General features: G+C 43.6%; 1 protein-coding gene and 1 long non-coding RNA gene across 2 annotated transcripts in view; both read right to left on the reverse strand.

Annotated features, from left to right (window-relative positions):
• Positions 1-1,576: 1,576 nt before the first annotated feature.
• LOC106897090 lies at positions 1,577-11,370 on the reverse strand. Its single transcript, XR_001413714.1, has 4 exons — positions 11,079-11,370; positions 9,627-9,764; positions 7,033-7,152; positions 1,577-4,136 (listed from the first exon to the last, which is right to left on the reverse strand). It is a non-coding gene; the product is annotated as an uncharacterized LOC106897090 (long non-coding RNA).
• Positions 11,371-17,182: 5,812 nt separating this feature from the next.
• FBLN5 (fibulin 5) overlaps positions 17,183-26,287 on the reverse strand; it is a 45,774-nt gene continuing 36,669 nt past the window's right edge. Inside the window, exons 8-11 of the mRNA XM_014957478.1 lie at positions 23,600-23,722; positions 22,941-23,067; positions 19,550-19,745; positions 17,183-18,048 (exon numbers count right to left, since the gene is read on the reverse strand). Of these exons, the coding sequence (XP_014812964.1) occupies positions 17,887-18,048; positions 19,550-19,745; positions 22,941-23,067; positions 23,600-23,722 (608 nt within the window). The 3' untranslated portion in view covers positions 17,183-17,886. The remainder of the gene's footprint in view (positions 18,049-19,549; positions 19,746-22,940; positions 23,068-23,599; positions 23,723-26,287) is intronic.

A 26,287-nucleotide genomic window follows, 5' to 3' on the forward strand; every position in this document is an offset into this window, starting at 1 on the left:
GGGGGGGGGGAAGAGGGGGGGCTCAGCCCTCGCCCGCCTCACCACAACTGCTGCCGGGGGCTGGGTGATCTCCGAACTGCTGCCGTGAACTTGCCCTTCTCTCTGGCTGCAGCCTGGCACAGCCCCTGCCCCAGCGGCCCCTCACTCCACTGGAAGCAAAAGCAGGCCTTATACCTTAGAGGGGGAAAGCGAGTTTTTAAAATTTCCATCATCGTCTTGGTACATGGCGTGTCCAGCTGGAACACGGACCCCTGATTTTTAAAGGCTGATTTTTAAAGTCAGAGAAAGCCCCTGCCATAGAGGGCATAGTCTGTAGGACAGTTCACAGACTGCATATGGGGAATTGGTTCAGAGATCTCCTCGCAGGGAGGAAAAGTTTTGTGAGGCTCAAGGTGGTTCTCTCCCTCTTCTCTCTCCTCTTACAGTTTCTGATAAAGAACTAGAACTGCTAAAATACCCCAGGAGGCTAATATGAGCAAGAAGTGGAGCTGCATTTAGCAGGAAAAAGGGAGTGTTTCCTCAAGGAAATGCTGTTTAATGCTCTAAGAGCATTAAAATTTCCAGTCAGTGAAGTTTCGCACGATCGCCCTGTTAGCTCTTGAAGTTGTAGTTTTTCTATGGCAGTATTTTTTATTCTAAATTTAATAGCACCAGGGACCTGCTGCTAACTGAGAATTTCATGCCTGTCATCATGCAGCGTAACACAGCTACTCTGAGCTCCAGAGCCCCTGCAAGGAGATACCCTTTGCCAGAAGCACGGACTCGTCATATTTGAGCTAACAAAGCATCTCTGTTCATCTCTGCGCCGAGCCAGCCGCACAGTGCTGAGGTTTCAAACAGCAGAGTGGCTCTGATTCCTGTTAACGGAGCTCATGAGATTATGCGTGGTCACTGTTTTAAAGAAATATCAGTAACCTGGTATGCTTTCCAAAATTGTCTGAGTTCTCCTGAGGTGCACGTTAAACACACATTCATTGCAAGGCGACTCACTGAATTAATGTATGTGATCGAACAGCTTTATTTTCACTGTTGGTAGAAGCGGGGTGTTTAACTTCTGATAAGGTCACCGTGTGCAGCTTGCTGCTCTCTGCTTACATCAGCTTTTTCATGCTCGAGGGTTTTTCAGGCTCTTCAGTCCTGCCTGAGCAGCTCTCCGGCTGCTGGAGTCGGCCGTGGGGTAGCAACCAGCCTTTGGAACTGCAGATTGCCTCTCCAATGAAGGAAATGACATTAAAAATTATATTTTTGATAAGACAGTTAAAGGAAAAAAAAAAACCAAACCAGTTTGCAAGACTACCTTCCTTCTTTCTCAAGGCAAAGCTGCCCTCTTGTCATTTGAGAGGGCCTCTTATATCCCCAGGGTTTTTTGGGTGGTTTGGGGCACACCTTCCATTCTACTTGCAGGTGCTTGAAAATTGGGCAGTTTGTTTCAATAAGCACAAAATTCAGCTGTGCATGGTAAGGGATGTGGCCATCCTGACTTTGTGTGGAAGGGGAGGACATTACTCTGCTGTGATTTTTTTTCAGCTGGGATGGGAAACAGACTTCCTCCCTCCCTTAGAAGATTTTTGTCACAAACAAATTAAGTCTGAAGGTCAGCAGTGAAACCAGTTTACCTCTGTTCTTTGCTCCCTCAACTTCTCTGTCAGCGGCAAATACTATCTTCCTTCCCTGACAGCCTCCTGGCAGCATAGAGTGCCCCACGCTCTGTTTTCGCACTTGCTAATCTTTCTGTAAACCTGGCTTGAGGAACCTGCCGAGTTTCCCATGCCTCACCACCGCCTGCTCTTGGCCCCTCTCCCCTCCGTGTCCATCCCTGCTCGTCCTCACTAGTTCCCAGGGCTCTGCAGCTCCTCGTGCCTCCTCCTGCTGCCTCCACCCAGGGCACCCCCAGTTCTGAGACCAAGCTAATAAACGGGGCTGGTTTTGGCTGGCTGTGCCAAACCACGGCGCGCTCAGCTCCGGCAGTGCAGGGCTGAGACACTTGAGCAGACCTGTGCAGAGCCAACAGAGGAGAATTTATTGGTCTGGGCTACGCTTCACCTCTCATATCCCCCAGCGAGGCCTGTCTGATCTGTTTTGAACCTCTGCAGAGCACACTTTTTCACTTGCTGCTGAGGCTGTTTATGCTATTAGATTACAACTTCCCAGTGTTTTTCTCGGTGAAAGAGGAGTAGCCAGAATAGAAGACAGTAGAAAGTAGCTACAAGTAGTCTTTGGGCCTCAAACCTTCAGGAAGTAGACCTGAAACAATAAAACCCCCATGTGTAAGTAGTGACACAAATGTTCTTGAGTAATTCTTTATATCTGCAAAAGCTTTTAAACAGACTAAGACCCATTTTCTTCAGTTTGTACAAATGCCCCAGTGAACAAGGGAGCGCTGATGGAGGCTGCAGCTTTGCATAAACCAAGCTTGAATTCTCCCTCATGGTCCTTTGCATCAGAAACCTGATCCCACCTCTCATGCACACTTACTGAATCATGCCAACTTCCAGGTTAAAAATCAAGCGGTTCAGAGGCTGAATCATGTTTGCACAGAGCACACTGAAATCTTTCAAGCAAAGAAGTGGAAGACATCATTGCTTAGTTCTTGCCTACTTTGTAAAAGATTAAATGCAATTAAGCAGTTGATGATTGCAAATAGCTTGCCCAGCTCTGCTGAGAATCCTTCAGAGCAAGCAAGCGTCTAACACTACTGCTTGTGAAATATTTTAGTTTCAGAAACTAACGCAAAGTGACATACTTATGATCAGACTCAAAATCCAGTGAATAGTGCACTAGCCAAGTGGTGAGCTCAGCTGTCGGGACCTGAAAGCAGGGCGTTATCGGGACATGTCTGACACACAGCATATAATGTCTCCCAGCCAAACTCCATGTGTATCCAATAAATTAAGTTTTCTGATGCAGAGGCTTTTTGAGAGAGAAAAAAGGATTTTGCAACTTAGATTCAGTGAAATATCAGAGTCCTCTTCAGCTGAGGTCTCTAAGCGGTTAATACACCTCCGTTATAAACAACTTCTGCAGCCAAAGGCTTTTACTACCATTAAAGTTTTTGCAGCAGTAATCTTTATCCCCTGAGGTTTTGCTGGGAGAAACATGAAACTGTTTCCTCATCCTCCCTGTCCTACTCTCAGCTGGAGCCTGGCTTTTTCCATTCCCATCATAACCGTTGGGTTTAGCAGACACCTTCCCTCCTCTACCACAGATGCTGGGTGGGGTCCACACACTTCATCATAGAAAGCTGCTATAATTCAGGCCGTGACTATTATTTTTTGTTTTCTCCTTTTTTCAAATGCACGTTTAACGTTACGCTTTCCTGACATAACCCACTGTAATTCTGTCCACCATCTGAGACTGTAGCCAGTTGCCTCCTCCCTCAGCACTGCAGAAGAACAGCTTTATTGCACGATAACCAGCATCTCTTGAAAAGGTTGCTAGGATGCCTAGAGGAGCAATTGTGTGGAGACATTTTGTTGTCCAAATGAGACCTCTCTTTATCTCATTTACATTTGATGTACTGTGAATTTGAAAAGAGATTTGCTGGCTGTATCTTGCCTTGTAGCACAAGGCAGATTTTCTTTGTACACACACACATCGTTAATACATGCTGAAAATAAATCCAAGGTGGGCTTATCCTTCACGCACCAGAAGGCTTCGGTCCTGTCTCTCCACAGCTCCACATCTGTGTGGGCTGCAGCAATTGCTTCTGAGCAACATAGCGGTCCTCAACCTCCTAAATGGCAACCAGTCCCAAACTAGCCCAAGGTAAGGTGAGGTTCATGGGAGGGTAACACTGCAGCACCAGGATGCCATGCCACTGGCATGGACTGAAGTTTCAAGGCCATCAGCTTCAGCCTGTAGTGACAAGCAGGAGTGACTGTGGGTACATATTTAAGCAGGAGCAAAAGGTGCAGTTTTCTGCATTTCTTGCTGTTGCTACTGCCTAGGAATCCAAGATGATGGATCCAGTAAACTCAGGAGGCATTATAAACCTTCACATGCAGTTGACAAAAGGATGAAACAGAGCCAAGGCATGTTCCTTCCAGTATTTTCCAATTGCATCCTTTTCTGGCCTGGCTTCATTAAGAGCTAGCTGCTCTTAACCTCAGCACAGGTTTGGGAGGACTTTTTCACACCTGTTGAGAAAAGATAACAAGATTAAATGCTATCAACATATTGACACCTTCAAATACTTTCTAGAGTTCTTACACCTGCAAGAATGCAGGTAGGCAGTGCTACCTCAGCTTTAAAATGAGCATGCTACAGGCAAAAATCACTTGGCATATCAAATCTGTTGCTTGGATCCAAACAGTTCCAGTAGTTTCCTGTTTGATTTGGTGCTTTAAGCCACTATATTTAGTGCTTGTCTGGATCCATACAGTATGCTGTTTGCAAACTGAATTTTCAGGGTAAAGGATAAAAGAGAAAGGAAGAACCTTATCTGTTGCTGATTTCAGGAAATATTTGAAATCTGAGATATCTTTGAGTTCCTGTCTACCTTTCAGTATAGTATTTGGACTCAGTTCAATGACAGGGTTTCGAATTGTTCCCAAACCTTCATTGTTAGGGGAAAAAACCCAACAAACAACCCAAAACAGGAAAGACCTGTTTCAGGATAGGCTGTTTTATCACTGAAAAAGGCCCCATAGAGCACCTGACTCTGAAATATGGTTATTTATTATAAATAATTTCCATGGCGTCACATTAGCAAACATAAAAGGTCACGAACTCCTGTATTTGCAAATGTGTTTGACATCTGGGATCTGGCAGAAGTTCCTCCTGTGGGATAGATTGTTTGCGCAGAGCTTTATTGAAGAAAAATATTAAGAATGAATTACGAAATACTAGTGTAACCTAGTAAGAAATGATTGTATTTTACAAGCCAGAGGCACAACAGATCTCACAGAACTATTTTAGTTCATCTGGTTCAAAAGCACATCAAGCACTGTGATCAGCTAACAGTGAAAATCTATGGGGTTTAAGCACTGCAGTTAAAATTGGGCTGGAAAGAGAGGTCCAAGCGCAGGCAATCGCTTAAATGTGTGTCTGTGTTTTCACTACGTCCCCAATCCATGAAGGGAGCAAGGAGGGATTTGGCAGGGAGCATCGGGAGCTGGGGAAGCCAAGGGCCAGGGGGGAAGACAGGCCAACCCTGCGCACCCCCAGCCAGGGAGCAGGGCAGTCCCAGCCCTGGGCATCAGGCACCTCCGTGGGGCTGGGGACAGGATGGGGACTGGCGGGACAGCAGGGCTGTGGGGAGCTGGGGACCATCACTCCTACAGTTTATCCCTCTCTCTCCTCTCTTACCAGGGAAAAACGCAGAGGAGCAGCCCTTTCCCAATACTCGGGAGATGCTCCCTAGAATATCTGTGAAGCCCAGTCTCCCCAGGAGGTGCTCTCCCACTGGGCTGGGATGGTGCCACCTCCTGGGGTGCCTCTGGGATGTCTCCCCAAACACTGTTGTAGTCCCACTTGCCTATGAGACTGCCCAGAAATGCCTCCTTCAACATGGAAGAGGTGATGTGAGGAGACTCTGCAGGTCCTCCCCGTCTCCTCAGGGCCGGGGTACCTGCCTGCCCAAGCAAAGGGCAGAGCAGGCAGCCGACCCAGGGACAGGAGATGCCCAAATGCCTGCCTGGCTTCTTTCTTCCCATCCCTTCTTTTGGGACCTCAGGGCCAGGTGCCGCTGCTCTGCCCTGTGTTTTCCCGCCATCATCGCTTTAGTGTCTGCTCCAGGCCTCAGAGCTGGCCTCTCTCCTGAAAAAAGACACAGGCCTGCCCAAGGATGAGCAGATGTTCCTCTCCCCGGGATGCAGGGGCCAGCCAGGTGTCACCATGCACAGAGCAAGGGCAGCACGCACAAGGTCCTTCCTGAAAGGGACTGAAGTCAAGAAACAGGCCCGACTTGTGAAGCACAAAAATTGTGTGTTGTTTACAGTTGTAAAACTTTTCCCCCCCCTTCTATTCACTTCAGGTGAAAGCAAGCTTCATTTACCTTGCTTAAAGGGGGTGAAGGCAAAAAGCCATCCCAGAAATTGTGGAATCATAAAATAATAAAATAGTTTGGGCTGGAAAGAACATTTAAAGGCCATCTAGTCCAACCCCCTGCAGTAAGCAGGGACATCTTCAACTAGATCAGGTTGTTCACAGCTGTGTCCAACCTGACCTTGAACGTTTCCAGGGATGGGGCATCTACCACCTCTCTGGGGCATCTGCCTACCCCTACCTGTGCCAGTGTTTCAGGACCCTCAGTGTAAAAAATGTCTTTCTTATATCTAGTCTAAATCTTCTCTCTTTTAGTTTACAGCCATTATCCCTTTTCCTATCGCTACACTCACTCATAAAATGAGTCCCTCCTCATCTTTTCTGTAGGACCCCTCTACGTACTGGAAGGAGCTATAAGGTCTCCCTGCAGTCTTCTCTCCTCCAGGTTGAACAGCCCCAACTATCTCAGCCTGTCCTCACAACACTAAAGTCTGCCAGCCCTGTGGACACGAGGGAGGCGGTACGAACACCCATGGAGGCCAGCAACTGGTCACTCACAGAAGCTGGAAAGCTCTTCTTCAATCTAAAATTGCTTGGTTCAAAGTGAGAGCACACACTGACCTTCTAGCTAAAGCTTTGGGCTCATCCCTCAGGGAAAGGCAAGGAAGCAGAATCAGACCAGTCTAGCTTGGTACTTAAAACCACTAAAGAAATAGCATAGCTAGAAACAGAGGACACCAGCCCATTCCACCCTAATTTTAATGCTTTTACCCAGCTGCAGGGTGTTTGGCCATGTTCCCAGACAAACAGACCAACATACAGCCCACCTGCTGCCTGCTCTCCTGGCCGTCGCTTTGCCAGCCCACCAACTACATTGGCTGCTCCTCACCGATGCACCCAGGATCACTGGGAAGCAAACGTGTTGCAGCCACAGCCCTGGCTGACACCACTAGAGATTTTAAGGCAGGAAAAAGGATGAAATGCACTCTCACCTCAAGGCAGGGGATTATGCGTATTTAACTCGTGTTTGGTTAAACACATACATACCCAGAGAGGGGAAAAACATGCAGCTCTTCAGAGACCGCTCCGCTGGACAGGCTGAAGTGGGTCACTTTCTTGGTATAACTTGATCATACACCCAAGCCGAGTGGCGAAGGCGTCATGAACCTGTGTTTTAACAGAAAGTTTAACAGCTATGAACTGCAGGCTGTTTATTCTCAACACTATTTTCTCGACAGATAATTTTCAAGAAACCTGAGTCAGCAGTAATAACTGTGGGTACAAATATTTGTTTGCAGGACCCAGGAGTTTTGCTTTGTTGTTTACCTTTGCTCCTCAAGCCGAAAAGTTTTTATGTGTATGACTAAGGCTGGACTTACGTGGTTAGCAAATATCCACTGGCCTCAAGTATTACATTCAGCTGTCAGTATTGCTTTAACTCGTAGCTCCATAAGAACTCAATCATATGGTAGCAAGGAATTCAAGGGCAAGGGGTTAATCATTTCACTGCAGCTCGGGGATTAACTTCACATTAAAAACACGTGCGTTTGTGTCTAAGTGACATAATGAAAAATGTGGTGGGAGATGGAAGGTGCACTCATTCAAGCGAGGATTTATTGAACTAGTTCTTCAAGATCCTTGGAAACCTAACTGAACATTTCTCAGCTGATGCACTGGCTGCTCCCTCGATTAAACTGATGTGGTCATCCCATGAATGACAAGGATTTTTATCAGCAGGCACATGGAGGCTGTGTTTCCATCCTGGATTTTAGGGGCCCTAGCAATCATTCTGTAACAGTGTGGTGACTGAACTGTGCAAGAGCCCAGGAAAGGAGAAATAACCCAAGCTAGAAAGAGGAAAACTGGAAATGCAGGAGACCCGTTAAAGATTAGCAAGCGTCTGCCATTTGGAACAGTCGTTATGAAGAGTGGCACAGACTGTGAACCCTTGCATTGGTGTGAATGAGTTGAGTTCACACATGCTGTCCTAATGAGTTACTGGTGTGAGAAAATTTTCACCTGTATGACACAGGGAGCTGCCATCCTGCTTCCTGCAAAAACCATGTAGGGCTCATTTTTTCCATCAGCAATGTGGCTTTGTGCAGGCTGACACGGAGGACATTTTAACGGCATTCAGCAGCACCCGTGGGACCAAGAACAATAAATGGTGCCACCAAAAACAGAGAGGAGAGGAGAAGGCAGGAGTTCTGGTACACAGAACAGAGCCCGTGGGACTTCTCAAGGAAATACAATTCATAGCTCACCCTTAAGGAAGTGCAGCAGGAGTTTAAATCCCTGCAGGATATCAGTTTTACAGCCCAGCCAAGCCCCATCTCTCCAGCAGCAGAGTGTCCTTTACCAGCTGGCAGGACAGCACTGACAGAAGAGAAAGTACAACCTCCTTCTCCTGTCCACACTTGTGAATCTGCTCCAGACATACTGTAGCTTTATCCACAGGGCTCTTGCTGAACAGAGAGACCCTTGGCTGGGAGGGTCTGTCAGAGCAGATTGGTCTTGCATTGTGAAAAGAGCAATAAAAGAGGAGGGGGTCACACTATTCATTCCCATGTGCAACCCAGTCTAAGACAAACATGACAGCATGTGTCGTAGGATCATAGAATGGTTTAGATTGGAAGGAACTTTAAAGATCATCAACTGCCATGGGCAGGGACACCTACTAGACCAGGTTGCTTAAAGCCCCATGCAGCCTGGTCTTGAACACCTCCAGGGATGGGGCATCCACAGCTTCTCTGGGCAACCTGTTCCAGTGTCTCACTATCCTCACAGTACAGAATTTCTTCCTAATATCTAAACTAAATCTGCCCTCTTTCAGTTAAAAATCATTACCCCTTGGCCTATCACTCCACTCCCTGATAAAGAGTCCCTCCCCATCTTTCCTGTAGGCCCTCTTTAAGTACTGGACTGGACTATAAGGTCTCCCTGGAGCCTTCTCTTTTCTTTTCCAGCCTGAACAACCTCAACTCTCTCAGCCTGTCTTCATAGGAGAGGTGCGCCAGCCCTCTGATCATCTTCGTGGCTTCCTCTGGACTCACTCCAACAGGTCCGTGTCCTTCTTATGTATAATAAGAACAACCTGAAAAATAGACTGTAAGGAGCTAAAGAAAGAAGGATGCAGTGGCTTAGGTCAGGAAACCTCAGATTATGTACACCAACGGCTAAATTTGCACAACTTTTTTTCCCAAAGTGTCCGTTCTCCACCGAAGTGAGTGGAAAACCCAGCCATTTGGTGGATTCACTGATCAGGCCACTTCCACCAAGGCACACAGGTAGGGACTGAAGAAAACAGAGGTCTTTGGTCATGGGTCACAGAGATACTTTCTCATTTTCTTTGAGCAGTTCTAGAGAATTGTTTGCTCCTTCTGAAATTTTGCAGCCTGGCATTCCTGCACTTGGCCTCTCCTCTTTTGCTTTGCATGTGTTTCATTTCAGGATGATTTTTATTGAGTGTGTGATTCAGAATTAATGCATTTGCAGTGCAGTGGAGGGAACTGACATGTTCTTGTGATACTGCAAATGAGCAGTGGCAGTTCCTTTGAGTTCAAACCAGCTATAAAGATCTTTATTGGCTTTCTGAGCAGCTTGTAAATCATCAGAGACCTAGTGAATGGTGTATTACCTACCTCACCTCTGCAGTGAGTTATTTGAGTGATGAGAACACAAGAGAGCAACTGTGTGACATAAGTTCATTCACTTCCCACAAAGCGAAGCAGAGCCAGGCTTGGCTGCCCTTGTGATTCACTGGAATAAGAACATTCCACCTGCAAAACACAAACCCAATCAACAAACAGCCAAACCTCATTAGGCATGAGTCATTGAGTATGGTGTGGGTGGAAAAACCTTTCTTGTACTAAAGTCACAAGCTATGTGGTGCAGGTGGGAGTGAGAACTAGCTACCAGTTAATGATTTATATGTGAGGAAACCAGTTCAGTCTGTCTTATATTAACACTACTTGTTAAAGAGACAAGTTTATTCTGCAGAGTTAAGCCAAATTCTGCCCATAGCCTCATGTGCACCGCACAAAGCCCTGCCTTCACTGGTCTACGTTGTACCTCCAAGACCTGTGGCAACCGGTCAGGCTGGGAGGCGAGCTCACATCCTGGCTTCCTCCAGGAGCGCCTCTAAGGCTGCTGTGTGCAGCCTGTACACCCTCCCATACACCCTCCAAAAACGGGCTGGGTAAAGCATGGCTGGTGCTTGGGGGAACTGGGCAAGGGAGCCATCCCCACCATCAGAAGCCATGACCTGCTCCAATCTTCAGTGGAGTTGCAGGAGAAAGAAGTGCCTCAGCTATGTCCAGCTCCTGGTACAGATAAAGTAGTATTGCACAAAATGTTAATTTGAGCCTTATCATGCATAAACCCAGCAAGAAATGAAGGTAAAATACATAAATGTACCTCCAAGTATGGGCAAGTCTACCACATAAAAACTATGAAAGAAAATTAGCCTCCTGAGAATTGATTGTATTTTGCTTTGAAGTTTTCTCTGCTACTGTAGATGTGTGACTGGCATTTATGACCAGTAGACATACCAGTATCATTGATCCTCATTCAACTTGCTTCCAGAGGGGTTATGTGATTCTAGCGTGAATGCTTGCAATGATCTTATGGGATCGCCACTAAACCAGGCAATGATCAAAATAAACTATAATTCACTTAAAATTTTTGTTAGCAATACTTTTTTTTTTTTAAAAAAAGCTTTAGAATAGTCCCTACTGGTGTATTCAATGAAAATTGCTCACAAGTTGTAAAACAATACAGGAATTGAAAGCTCATTTTCTGCTACAAATGAAGTAATGGTCATAGGTTAAAGGGGCTGGATGAGGGACATTGAAACCATCCATTTTAAATTACAGTATTCCACTTCTGAAATTAATGAAGACTACAAAATATAGCATGTTTATTAATCTGGACAGCCAGCAAGTAAGAGTTAAGGAAATGACTGTTTAAGCAGAAGCAGAAGTTCTGTGGTGCATCTATTGAACTGGGCAGTGATTCCTTCTCCCTGCACCTGTACTGGTTGCAGAGAAGCTGTTGGGATAAGGTGGTGCTATATGTGCTTAAATTGTACTTACAGGCTTCCAGTGTCCAGTGCGTCCCACTAAGTGACAGGTTGGCCAGGACAGCTTGATTTTTTTGAAAACTGATGCTCCATTCAGACACACGAATGCTGCCCTCCTATTTTTGTTGAAGTGACTGTTAGCACTTTTCTGTCTTTCAAAGGCCTGAGCAAAGCTAAAACGTTTTGTACAGCAAGAGAGAGACTTGTCTCAGAGATCCTGCACACTGGGAGCATTCCTTAGTACTTTTACATTATCTTGGTTTGTCCTTCCCTTGCCTCTGGCCATGGCTGCCTCTTCCTTGGCCCATCCGTCAGCCAGCCACTGTGTCTGTATCCTGGTAAGGATCAACTGTGCTTAATCCTGCTGGTGGGAGACAGCGATGCTGAAGGTCAAGGAGTGAACTCTTCCTTTTCCAGATGTTGCGTGGGATGTCTTCATTCCAGAGCTATTTATAAGCTACATGGCACTTATCTTTCTAAGGAGATAATCTCCTTTTTAGTATTTTGGATTTCTGGTTGATTATTTTTGTCCGTAGCAATGACACCAAAACCAAAGCGCTGAAGTTTAACTAACGAGCAAGCTCTTTTTTATTAACTTCCTGGTTCAATTGTAATTTTATCCCTCAATAATTCTCTTTTTTCGTGTATGGGAATGACTACGCTGGTGTGAACTGAATGCTGTCACTTACACCATCATAACTCACACCAAATCAGAGTGGGTAATTCTAAGTGAGCACAGCCCTGGGCAATGGCACAGGGATTTGCTAGAGCTCACTGCAGGTAGCACACGTGTTAGGCAGTAGCTTGGTCCTGTCATTTTAAATTTTCCATAGATGTATAAACACAATGAGAAATTTTATACATGTTATGAGGTAAATCTCCACTTGACATCATTAAGAAGTCAATGAAGATATCTCTCCTCCAGCTGAGGACACGTCTCTGTGAGTTTTCTGCCTTCTTCACTGGCCTGGGGTGCAGGCTTGGGCTGATGGGTGTTTCTGATCGCTGCAGGAGCCCTGGGATCTCAGTAGAGTAGCAGCTGCTTTGGAAGCAGGCAGTTCTTCTCTCCCATTCCCCTCCCTGAATGGCATTAGATGTCATAGTCCAAAGGAATATTTTTAAATGGTGAACTAGATTTAGGTTTTTTTGGGGATACTGATTTGAATAACAAATCTGTGTAATCTTGGCAGGCCTTCTGCTTCTTTGCATTTCATATAATCTACAAAATTAGTTCACTGTCCAAAATGTTTCTTTAGAGCAGCGATTTCTTAGGAATATTGGAGGACTCTGGTGCCGGACTTCTGAATTGTGTGTGCATGATGTGTAGGCAGCCAGGAAACACCATCTGTTTTGAGGATTTTGTCAAAACTAACCTTTGTAGCTATGATTTCACATGTTGAATACAGAACATTTGCAGCAAGTTGCTGATGAACAATCTCCAGACTAAGGTCCCAGTCTTAAGAAACACATGCACATGCATTACTTTGAACACTGCAGAATCTCAAGGAAGTCAACATAATTCCTTATAGGTTACGGAGAGGAACGATTTCTATGAATGATGCATGAGTCATGGATCTGCAAAGGCTTTGGTATAGCTTGATGTTTTAGCAATATGTAGGGTCAAGTGCCTGTGTTGACTTTTGAAGAACAGGAGTGAGGAATCATTCATAGAAACACATCAATGAATGGCTTGAAGTAGCAGAGGAAATTTTGAAGTGTCAGAGGATATCTCAAGAAATCTTAAAGTACCCAAAGATAGTGCCCACAGATAAAGAGATACTGCAATCATACTACTGTTTATTTACTGGAAACAATCTTTCAGCTCTACTGTCAAAATAATACAGATCTGTTTACATTTATACCACTGACACTGAGATTCAAGACTTACAATAAAACTGGGCTAAATCCAGACCTGATGCAAGGTGGTTAGTGATCACTGACTGCAGCATATCACATTGCACTCTCTCTGACTGGGCCAAATATTCTGTTTGCAAACTGGGAGAACCCCATCCAAAGCGTGAAGAGCCTAAAGATATATTGCATAAAGCATGTCCTTATCAGGCTTCTTAAAAAACCTTGAGACTGTCGAGCCAGCATGACGTAGATGCAATTTCAGGAGAGAAGTGATACATCAGGACCTAAAAGAGCATCTATCACCTTCAAAACCAGGGGGTTGTGGGGTTTTTTTTCTAAATTCTCTTCCTGAAGCCAGGCTCTGCCAGCAAGCTGGGCAATCTCTGCAGCCATTCGGACCTAATACTTTGCTATAAGGGTGCCTACCAACGTTGCAGAGGGAGAGGGGTACAAAAGCAGCAGATGGGCCAACAGCAGTGCCTGCATTTCCAGTGAAACACACAAAGAGCTTCTTGTACAGATGGTGGATGCAAGGGAACCTGGCAGGGAAATAACAGATCTGCCTTGGCTATGAGAAAAGCAACTGAGGTTAGACAGAGCATAAGAGAGACAGATAGCCTACAAATGATCTCCAAAAACCAAAGTGAAAAATGTTACGTAGTACCAGAGGAGAAGTGGAGCTCACTCAGCATGTGCTTGCAGTGCATGACCATAATGAGATCACTTGTCCAGGACAAACTCAAAAGGGAGAATGAGTGACTTCTGAGAGACAGGAGGGAATTGAAAGAGACTGAATATTTCAGGAATTTTACAGAAGATATTCAGTTGCATATTCTGTGAATAAGCCAGACTGGAGAACTTGAATGCTCACGAACTGTACTGAGTCTATTGCTCTGCTTGCTCTAGACAGATAAAAATGAATATGTAAGTTCTGCTGATGCTGGTATCATGTTTATGAGACAAAGAAAGTTGACTCTTCTAAAAGCTGAGCCAGAAAAAAGGTACAGAGTACAGGCCCCCAACTTGAAAAGCAGAAAGCGCTGCATGAATGGCCCTGGATGCTACACTCGGTGATGCTGGGTGACCAGGTACTCGCAGTTTAGTTATTCTCAATAAAGTTATTGTTGTCAGAGAAGCACAAGTCTTAGGTGAAATAACAAGCAACTCTTAGGTGAAATAACATTTTGTTGTCTGTCTCCAAAAAAGTCAATACCCTAAAAATATCTCAAAGTCAAATACACCAGATGATAGGACCCATTCATCTCTTGGATGATTCATCTCTTGCCATTCTTCTCCCTCTGGCACCCGACCTGATTAGCATGAATCACTTGGTTCATTTATCAGAGTAGATTCTCCTTCCCAGTCATTGTGGTCTGTATCAAAGATTAGTGCCATTTCTGCTTTTGTTTACTTTTATTCCAATTATTGCACTGGCGATAGGTGCTGTACAAACACAAAGCGAGTGGCAAAGCAAGTCCTTCTCCTGAGAACCTTCATTTAAACAGACATGACAGTGGATGGGCAGGAGAGGCAAAGAGCAGTCCCTCTCCAGCTTAGCCAGGGAACGGCTCTCCCACCCTGAGCGAGGAGCGTGTCAGAGCAGAGCTGGAGGGAAGCCACCCATACCCAGACCAGGGTCAGTGCCCTCCAGAATATTGTCTACTAACCATATGGTAAAACTCTCTGTGTTAGAAAATCCTCTGCAATAGGTTGGAATAAATAATCATTTTTTGAGCAGACCTGGAATTCTGTCTGCTTTTAAGGAGGCCTGGCCTCAAAGGAGAACATGAATGTGTACAGCAGTTGCAAGTTTGCTTTTTTAACTTTCATGCTGTAAAAACCTGACATGCATAGTCCTTTTTTTTTATTTGGTGGGAATTGCAGTAATATACGAGCCTGTGATGGTCTATTGGAAACAGACCCCTGACAAGGAAATGGAGAGTTTAGATGTTATAAACTGCCAGTAATTTATTATTTTGAGATTGGCATATATTTTGGCAAAGTTAAAGTTGGCTGGAGTGATAGTGAGTGATGAAAGATGTTATGGCAGTTGAGAAGTGGCTGAATTCCTTTGTTTCCAGACTTTACACTTTTTTTTAAGGCGCAGAATGTTTATATAGAAAGTGTAATATTGTTTTATGAGTACTTGCTGGACCCTGCTAAAACTAAGCATTCAAGCTCTACTCTTTTAACAAAGTGTTTAGTTATGGAATTCCTCTGGGTTTTGATGTTTCTAAATTAGGGTTAAATCAGGTTGGTATGTGGAGGCCATGGGAGAACAGCCCAGAAGTGAGAAACTGTCTGATGTCTAACAAGGGTGCACTTCCTCTCCAGAAGGTGATGTGATGGCAGGAAGAGAGAGGACTCCTCAACTGGACATGAAGAAGCCATAACATAGGGGCACACAAGGGGGAAAGGGGGCTTTTAAGCAGTGGGAAAACTTTCAGCATGCTAAGAGTTTAACATCTTTAATGCCTGCCCCTTGTCAGCTGTCTGGGCCACCAGAGCTTGCTTGTTTCCCATGTCTCACTTCCATCGTCTGGGACACATGAGCACTTCTAGCCCCACGGTTATAAACTAGCATTCCTCCTTCCTGGTCATCTCTATTTTTCCCCTCCAAGACTGTGGTATAAGATGAGCCACGATACACTCAGGAAACACATTCTTGTTTCTGATATTTCTCTGCATGTTTCCTCTACGTTTATCTCCTCCAAGTCGGCTACTCACAAAACTCATTGGCATCCTGCCTTCAACTTGGCCCACTAAACCTTGGAGTCAGGATCCAGCTCTTTTGTTTTTACAATAAAGGACAGCCTGTGTGCAGAGCTCTGAGCCACAGGATCCCAGGACATTGTAGCAGCACGGAGAAAACTGTAAACTGTACAGAAATGGAAGCTCCTAAAGCACATTTAACTGCTGTGAGGCACTCCATCAGGGCTTCCTTCAAGCTGAGTACAAGTAAAAAGAGCAGAGTCTCTACTAAAGCAAGGAAAAACCAACTCCAGACTAACTCACAAAGCTTATTAGGAACAAGAGAGTCAATTTTCAGATTGTGTAATGCAGTCTGTGTTGTGATAACTTTCTAAGTCTGTGTTCTCTCCACTTTAATGAAAACCTCACATAATGCTTCTACTCTGCTCCAGCCTGCTCACATTATAATCTCCTTTTCCCGGGTAGAATTAAGCACTTCCAGTCCTCAAAAAGATGAAGCAAAGGTTATCTTTCCTGCCTTAGTGATGCTGAAAAGCAAATGAGCCGATAAGTAAAAAGCAGTGGGAAGAAGCAAAGGATCTTGCTTCAGAGAAATTTAAGAACAAAGCATATGAACCTCATCCCTACTAAAATAAAAGGCCAAACTGCCAGTGGCTTCAACAACATAGGCATTGTACCTCCAAACTATACAATTATTTTAATTTTTTTTCATCAAACTCTTAAACATATATATAGATTTAGCTTAGCACTGTGACGCCTCAGCTGAAATACTTTTCACAGTTTTGGGCACAGCACTTCAAGAAAGATGTGAACCAACTGGAGAGAATCCAGGCAAGAGCAAAAAGAATGATCAAAGGTCCAGAAAATGTGATGTATGAGGAAAGACCAAAAGAATTGGGTTTGTTTAGACTAGAGAGAAACAGTCTGAGGGGAGACATGACAACAGTCTTCAGACATGTTAAAGACTGCTGCAAAGGGGAAGATAAACTGTTCTCTATTTCTACTGGAAGTTGGCTAAAAAGCAATGGATTTAAATTACAACAGTGGAGATTCAGATCAGACTTTAGGAGAAACTGTCCATTGGTTACAGCAGTTATACCTGAGAAGACATTGCCTATGGAAACTGTGGGATCCCATCATTTGCGGTGTGGGTACTGGTATAGTGGGGTCTGCTTTGTGGCAGAGGCATGAACAGTAAGTCCAAGTCCATTTTAGCTTGTTTTCCCCAATGGTAGGAATGTAGGAGAGAAACTGCACAAGAACAGAACAATTCATGTTTTTCTGAAGGAATTTGGATGGGTCTGGGCTGAGTGGTCCTTGAACAGGGGATTAGTTGCAGCCTTAATTACAGTAAGTATCACTACCTTATAACCAGTACAAACTGTTTCAACTACCACACTCAGGGAAGAATAAAGTTCTGATTCTCATCTGCTTTGAAGTCCCTGGACACTCTTTTGGCAGTGGAAGCCTGTGTCAAAGAGTTGGGGTGTAAATCAGAATAACACCCTAAACATTGTAAAACATACCAACCAGTGATAGATTTCTATGAACTTTGTTATATAGAAAGATTTAATATGGGAAGGAACCCAAACACGTGACACTTTGTTAGAAAGTAGAAGATTACATAGTACAACATGTATTTTGGAATGAATTTACAATGATTTTTAGCTATAAAATAGAATCAAAGAAAAAACAGGTGAAACTAAGACAAATGCAGGGTGAATTGAAACAAAGTGCCTGACTGATAATTCCAGAGATAATTGGGAATGTAAGTTAGCACTTCTGAGATCCCTTGTTTCAATAGGTGGCTTTTTGTTTCTGTTTCTGCTTGTTTGTCTGCTTTCCATTTAAAATGAAAAATAATAATAAAAAAAAAGGCAAGATTGCAAAAGCCAGCTTTTTCCTCAGTTTCTTTGGTGCTTTTTGCTAAGCAGCCTCAGAGCTACAAAGGTTCACAGTCTTTCAATCATAGACTCATACCCTAGAAGTGTTTACAATGGAAAGAAGAGTCCTTAAAATACATGACCACATAGAGAATCATAGGGGATCTGTTGATGGTACACCTTCAGCTGACTGCATCCTGGTAGGGACTGTGCATGAAGAGACCTCCCTCCTCAGACAGGCATAGGTCACTGGGTCTGTGGAAATACTGGTTTGGTTTAGAGCTTCTATATGTACTGGCTTCTGAGGAGAGAGTTCTGCAGAGAAGGAACCGTCTCTTTTGTTTTAATGTTTCCAGGGCAGGAACTCAAGGTTTAGAAGGAGTACTGTGATACGTATATCCTCAGCCGGATGACAGAGCTTCCTCTGAAGTTGATGACGGTGTTAACGGTGATCATTTCCAAGTCCAGCTGAATGGTACGGGGCCCCTTCACGGGGCGGGTCATCACCAGTGTAGCACTGATCGGTCCCGTTTGCTGTGCACAAAACAGGAGGAAGCAGGTGAGATTTCAAAACACAGCTCCTGAAAACCATCATTGCAGGTGAGACCACTTTATGGCCACGGTCCAACAGTTTTCTGCTGCATTTAGAAGCTACTGCAATTCACAGGAGAGCTTAGTTTCAGCATTTGGCTCCGTTTCAGTGTTTAGTATGAACTACCACCTTCTACTGTTTGTAAAGCCTTTGGGACCCCTGCACATAAAAGCAGCTATTGAACATAGAAATTTGCTATTGTCCAAATGGAAGAAGATGAAAACATGGGTTTAGGGTATGCACAAGCAGTGACACATTTTTTTGTGTGCATGAGATAATATTTTGTTTGATGTAAAGAACACTCTTACTTTGAAGCAGCGAACATCAAGAAGGGCTTACACTAACAGAGCTCGGAGAACAGATGTTCCTATGTGAACAGGATCGGTTTGTTATATAATTGCATATTGCAACACTGTAACATTGCAAAACCTTACCCTCTGAAGAGAGCTTTAAATATCTGAAGACACTTCAGAAAAATCTGTCTTTTAGTAAGTGGAAGCAGATCTTTGAAATACCTGGCCAGAACAGTGGATTATGAGCGTTTATAAACCAGAAAATGAATGGGTGCATTATAAATAAACAAAAGAAAACTAGCAGACTTGAGCAATGATGCTGGTCTCTGGAGCCCTACTATCTAGCAGATTGACCCAGATGAGCAGAAAAGGTTGGTGGGATCAGCAATGACTTTGCAGCAGGAAAGCTCTTGCGAGATGTAAACAACCATTCTTGGACTACTGAATGTCACTTAATGTGAATATCAAAGCCAGATTTTGCCTAGGGTTAAAAATCACCTTCTGACTGCCACCATCCCTGGGGCTATGCCCCATTCTGTCATGCATGTTCCATCACCCCTGCGTGTCAGAGGTGCAGTGAAGGTGACTGTGGAACAGAGATGTCTTCTGAGAAAAATTCAGGATAAAAAGAAAAAAAGTAGTTGTGTTTTCTCTAACAGTGTCTACGTAAAGTGTGTGTTCTCAGTGAAAAAAAAATGTAACAAATAAAAGCAAAGAACCCAGAAAGTCAATTCTTGGGATAAAGGGGGGTGGGGTTTGCCTACTTGTTTGATTTTAGGTTTTCCATTTTTCAATGAAGAGTTTAAAAAAACAAACAAGAAAAGTTGAATCTTCCAGTGACAAGTACTGATTGCCCAACAGTTTCTCTTGAGCATAGGAAACATGAGCTATTCTTAGACATAGGTACAGCCCTGGACTTTCCTGAACCTAATGTCTCATAAAACAAGCGTGTTTGCTTTGGGCAGGTTACCGTCCTGAAGGAGCCAGCAGCCCCTGCAGATCAGCACGCTGCTCTGCACGTCTGCATCTACAAATGCCTCATACTGAAAGTTTAGATGCTATTCATTAAAAACTGAGTTCTGCCATCGGAAGGGATATTCAGCCAACAAGAAGATATTCTGCGTTTTCTCTCAACGAGCGCCAGACTTACCCGCATGTAGAACTCCCTGCCCTCATTCCCTGATTTGATTTGGAAGATGTAGTAGGCTCCAGGGTAGCGAGTTGTTGCTTGCATCTGAAAAATGTCAGAAGGCACAGACCGCCCGGACACCATGTCCATCACTCTGTACAAGATGGTGAAGGGCTGATCTCTGCAACCGGCGTTTTCAGCTGGGCACATGCAGCGGCTGTCAGAAATAAGGTTGTCATCATGGGTTACACACTGCTGTAATATTTGATTCTTTATATGTAAACTGCATAAATAAATAGACAAATAATGTTGTCGGCCAGCTAAAAGAATCAATGAAACTTGTAACAAATTTACTCACTTTCAACATTTTCTGTTCCGTTATTCTGGCCTACCTATGCCCCTGCCTTCTTTTTCTTGCCTCCTAGGCCAAAATATCTTGGTTTCCTTTGTCTCCTTATATCACTTAAAAATCTGTACTTTCTTTAAAGCAGGTCTGCAGGTGTAGAATACATCTTTGTTCTGACAGTAATTTAGACTGAACTGTCCCCACAATTGTTGGATCATTTCACTGATGGTGCTACATAAATGTTGTATTCTTTTTTTAACAATCTTTTAGATACTACATGAAACCACACAACGAGACATCCTGGATCAAACCAAAGCTCTAGCATCAAATGCAGAGCCCCAGGTAAGAGCAGGATAGCCAGCCAAGCATACAACACTTCCACCAACAGCCTCCAACTGTTGGTGACTCGGGAAATTCTTCAAAAAAGATGTATTCTGCATATTCATCAGCTCTTAATGCATTTCTTATCCATCAGCTTGTCCAGCTTACCCTTACACAGACACAAACGTTTAGCCACCCACAGCCCTCTGTGGCCAGGAGGTCCACAGCCCCCTCCACCTCTCTCTGCACTGCCCCTTGCTGACTTCATCTGGTGCCCCCAGCTCTTCTATCAACAGGAGAGCAGCCAGTCAATCCCTGCTCATTCTCCTCACACAACTCAGGGTTTCATATTTGACTGTTTTCATGGCTGAAGCATCCTAACTTAGTTGTTTCTCATGAGGAAGCTATTCCATAGTTTTGATCATCCTCATTGCTCTTGAAGGACCTTTGTCCAGTTGTATTTTTTTTGAGAGGAGGGGAAGGAGCTGCTCAATCTTGAAGATATGGGTACACAATGGCATGTGCTCTAAGGATATTCTCTACTTATTAACACCTGAAAATCAGATTGTTTTTCTGACCCCTAGTGAGTATTGCCGATCATTGAACTATCTTTAACAACCCTCAAACCTCAGTTTGGATGGATTATGATCAGATTAGTGCTCTTTATTTAATTTGTGAATTTGGGATTCCTTTTTTAGTTTACATTCATCTACACTGAATTCCATTTTTATTGCACAGTCATTGAGGCTCCTTCTGCAATTCTTTTCTGGTTATCCTTTTCTCTGCTGTCCTATGATGCTGTTGCAGACTTTGTCTATCTCATGGGTTATCCTTTTTCCCAGGTTGGACAAAGTAGGTCCAGCTTAGACCTCTGCAGAACTTCACTGTGAAAGCTGACAATTTAATGCCATACCCTATTTATTTTTTATCTTTCAACCTCTTATTCTTCTGTGCCATGGACTTCTCTCTAAATTTCCATACTAATGTTATATATTCTTCTTTTCAAAAGCCTTTGAAAACCCAAACCAACTGCATCAGCCCATCTGCCCTAGCCCCATGCTGCTGATTTCTTCAGAGAACTCTAATGAAATTGTAAGGCAGGATGTCCCTTTATAAAAGTCATGCTGGGGAATTTACTGGAAAAGAGTTGGGTCTTTTGCCTATTTTTTCTATCATCTCTACTACTGACACCACTTACAAATATGTTGGACAAAGTAGGTCCAGCTTAGACCTCTGCAGAACTTCACTGTGAAAGCTGACAATTTAATGCCATACCCTATTTATTTTTTATCTTTCAACCTCTTATTCTTCTGTGCCATGGACTTCTCTCTAAATTTCCATACTAATGTTATATATTCTTCTTTTCAAAAGCCTTTGAAAACCCAAACCAACTGCATCAGCCCATCTGCCCTAGCCCCATGCTGCTGATTTCTTCAGAGAACTCTAATGAAATTGTAAGGCAGGATGTCCCTTTATAAAAGTCATGCTGGGGAATTTACTGGAAAAGAGTTGGGTCTTTTGCCTATTTTTTCTATCATCTCTACTACTGACACCAATTTCAGACGGTTCTTCTGGCATGTCCCCCATAGAAAGGTTCCTGGCATTATAAACACCCAGTTCCTTCCACAGAGAACACAGATGCAAGGAATTCATTTGGCTTTTATACTGACCACTTCTAGACATATGCCATAAATTAAATGCAGTCACATCTAGACGTGAGCCAAAGCCACCAAACACAAAGCTCAAAAATCAAGAATTCTTGTGCAAGCTGATCATGAAGGAATCAATAGTTGGACTTTGGGGAATTTAGATACAGAGACTTTAGATATTTCAACTTCCAGTATAAAACACCGCCTCTGGAGGTAGGTAAACCCAGAACTGGAAGAGCAGAACGTGTCCACTCCTCAACTGCCCTATTTCAGAACGTAACATAAAGACAAGAATAAATTATAACAGAAAGAAGCCAATTCTTAATCTCTTGCCTTTCTATAAAATACATTAGGCTACCAATTGACCTCAATTAATTGGGTTTAGTGCGAACACTATGGATGAAATCCTATAGACTGCAATATATATAGATCTGTCTGGAGCTGAAATACTTTGAGCCCCAGGCAAGTACCTACAAAAATGTAATAGAAGCAGGCAATTTTTAGAAATGTGGGAATTTTTTTTTTTTTTCTTGCTCAAGTAATTCCAAATTTAGACAGTAGTGGTGCTAACAGCCCTGTCCAGACATACACAATTTCTAGGCAAGGCAAATCAGTCTGTGGGCTTTTCAGCACTTTTAACCTTTAAGCAGTAGGAAATTACTTCTATCCTGCTATAACCATCATCTAATGTTTTTAAGTACTTCCCAGACATGATCTAGTTAATATTTACAGGAAATACCCATACTAACAAACAGGCTGCATTTAAGCATATATGAAGTCAGTTAGTAATGTAAATAAATGTCACTTATTACATTACAAACCTTGCTGGTTTCTCTGCTCACTGATAAGTGTTTTTCCAGTCTAACTTCCCACACATCTGAGAGTATGATATCATATCCCACCTGGTGACCTGGTAAGGAACTGCAATTTTTTCTTTTTATAAAGGATGCCAATGGTAAATGCAGCAACAGAATATACGTATAGCTCTCTAGACACATTTCATGGCCATGTTGTAAAAATGCAGCTTATTTGGTTCACTCTAGATACACTTTACACAGACAGAATTTGCTTTTGTGGCTGTGGGTGTGTTACTCACTTCTCATTAATCTGGATATAAGGTTCCTCGCATCTTACTGGGTCTAAACATTTATATTCTCCTGGGATATTGAAACACGTTTGCTGCGGAGTACAGGTGAAGTTTCTGATTTCACATTCATTTATATCTAAAACACAAGAAACAAGAGAAAGGCTAAAGCAGGGAAATATTTGCAAGATGCCACTCTTACAAACCAGTTTCCATCTTAAGGAATTGCCCCAAAATTCACGTTCTTGCATCATGAGAAGTGGCCTTTTGGTAACCCCTCTTTTAAGATCAGTTTTTGCTCAATTCATTCCTGTTTATTGGAGCACTCCCATATGCTAAGTGCTGCAAAAATAGAAAAGAAATTGGCTGCTCAAGCTCTTTGACCTTAGAGAATGGGAAAACTAGAGAGAGAGACATGCAGCAGACAGGAGATCATCTGAGGGCTTTCCTGTGTAGCTGTTTCCTAGTCAGTAAAACCTTACTTCCACCAATTGACCTCAGTGGGACTATTCACGTGATGACATTCTTACCAGAATTGCATAATTGGCCCCTACGAGTATTTCACTGTGCAGTGCCAAGACCAAGCATCTCAGTTCTTGAAAACCTCTTTCTAGACACAGGACCTATTTTCTGGGCCCCTTGGGTATTAATCAGCACAGGAATGTTCTTACCTTGGCAGCTTCTGCTATCATCAAGCAAGTTATAGCCCGAAGGACAGATACAGTAGTAAGAACCAGGCCCATTCACACATTCGTGCTGGCAGAGGAACTCTGAGAAGCTGCATTCGTCCATGTCTGCAGTGGTAAAACAAAGTTTAGTGTCTTTGGCTTTACAGTCAAAAGAGCAGTCCCACAGGCAGATGGCCATCCAGACTATGTGCCCATCACCCCAGCTGGAGGTTGGCACCCTCCAGCTCCCTAGAGCTCTGCAGCAACCTGGCAAAATGCTATACGACAAGTTCTTGATTAAACATTTTTCTCCTAGGGAAACCAATGCTGCTGCTGAACACAATGTGTGGCTTTTATTTATTTATTTTTCTTTTCAAATACCTGTCACCAGTTGGCCATGTTTTCAGTTCTGTTTTACGTCAGAGATAGAGCTACTCCAACAACAAAGCTGCAACTGTAATTTGAAAGGAGAGACTTGGCGGTGGTTTTCTTTTCTTTTTTTTCCCCTCTTTTCTGGAGAGCAAACTTCCCTTTCCCAGGGCCACATGGGTCCCAGCAGAACAGCAGAACTCCTGCAGCCAGCCCCGGCTGTTTTATGTTTCTTAGCCTCTAGCCAGTTACTTCCAAGGCATTCCAGCAAGACTATAGAGCTCATCCCAGCTTGGGTCAGACCTACTGGAAGGCCCAGCCATCTCCCAGATGATACCCAGGAAGCTAAGCAATCTGTCAAATATCTGATTGAAAGCAGAAATTGCGCTCTTTTCCCCTTGCACTCATGAATTGACCAGTCATTGTATTCTGCAGAGCTGTGCTCAAGCAAGAAAGACGAACTTCAGAGCTGCCCATGGAGGCATGGCTGACTGAGGGGAAAACACATGCTCAGGCGCTAGACTGAGGGAGGCTGCAGTTAATCATTTCCTTATTTGCCTGTTCAGGGGAAGAAAGAAACAAAGGCCAGAGCCCCAGCCAGGAACTCCCAAGTTCTTATTCCCAGCTCTGACATGTTGACTCTCCCAGGCAAATCACTTTTACTCTTCAAACTGAATTTCCCTTTCTTCTCAATTGGGCTCAGTCCATTTATCCACTTTTGGTGTTTTGTGCAGATGGACTGGAAAGTATTTGAAGTCCAAATATGTTAAAGGGGCTTTATGGCTGCAACCATATTATCAAAAGGGAGATGAAAGGAACTCTATACCTACATAGTCCTGTTATTATGTGACTTGCCCCAGTGAGTTCACTGAAAAAAACACCTTCCTGACAAAGCATGGACCGAGGGCTGACTCCATAAATGGATCGAGACATCACCCACCCCCTTGAGGTGTCCTAGCCCAGTGCTCCAGCATATCAGTTTCATCTAACCTGCATTCAGCTGCTGCCAAGTGCTGGAGGGACTTAAAGCCCTGAAAGTCCTACATTCCTGCTGCTGAGGCCACGCAAGACAGACACATCTTTGCTGCTCCTAAACATTTCTGGCATTCTGCTGATTACGTGCAGAGGACAAGATGGCAGGCATTTCAGAGCACATCTAACACACATGCAAGACCTTGTGATTAGAAAATAATGCTGATGTTGGGAAAGTCAAGTTGAAATCTCTGCCTCTTTCTGCCAATTGGGCAGGGATGCCTTCCATCTTCAAGGTAAGCTGCCTTCCAGGCCATGGACTAATCCAACACCTGTTGAAGTACATCTGGATCCTGGGTGTCTCATAAGAGTGTCATAGAATCATGGAATAGTTTGGGTTGGAAGGGACTTTTAAAGGACATCTAGTCCAACCCGCCTGCAATGAGCAGGAACATCTTCAACTAGATCAGGTTGCTCAGAGCTCTGGCCAACCCAGACTTGAATGTGTCCAGGTATTGGCCTGCTTTAACATGCATTTTCTTGCACAGAATTGTCAAGAAAAGGTTTTCTGCTTCAAATCTGGGTGGTGGAAAGTCCCTTTTTCTGGCTTAGCTCTCAAACATGAATGAAGCTCAAGCACCACCTCTCCTGTCACCATGTTTATGCGGCATTGCAATGAACTTAAATGTCTCAGGCCCCCAACTAGCTCAGGAGCACATAAAAAGCTGCAGGAGTCCAACTTAGAAGCAGAAAAGCCATTAGAAATCAGAAAACTTGTTAGGTGTTGCAGCTCTAAATGTTAAATGCATAAGACCCTTTAGAGATTTAAGTCTTTGTTCTTTCCCTTATAATAAGAAGGTTTGCAGGGAAGAACAGCTTTGGAAACACTAATCTATACACATACTGCATATCACATGCCTTCTCTCTCAGAAACAGCATGTTACATCTGTTTACTGTAAATTAAAAAACAAGTATTTTCCAGTGTGTTTTTCCTTCCAAGAAATATTGGCTGGATTCTCTAATTTTATCAGGCTGTGGGAACATTAAGCACAGAAATAAGTTTTGCCTTCAATTAAAATAAAGCAATAAAATAAAAACGAAAACAAGAGAGGAAAATGTAGAGTGACATAAGCACAGTTTCTTCTGCTATGTGCTGAACAGATTAGCAATAGCTGTACTAAGAAACCATATATTGTTTCTGAAGTGTAGCCAGAGGAGAAATACAGGGGAAACTGGGGAAGGTTTCAGGCAGAAGTGTGGAGTCGTAAGAGCAAGTGGAATACATGCATTCATCAGACAACTGGAAAAGTGCTTTATATAAAGTGTTTCTTTAATCATGGAAGAATGTTC

The sequence above is a fragment of the Calidris pugnax genome, unplaced genomic scaffold (genome assembly GCF_001431845.1).
Source record: "Calidris pugnax isolate Ruff unplaced genomic scaffold, ASM143184v1 scaffold211, whole genome shotgun sequence".
Lineage (NCBI taxonomy): Eukaryota > Metazoa > Chordata > Aves > Charadriiformes > Scolopacidae > Calidris > Calidris pugnax.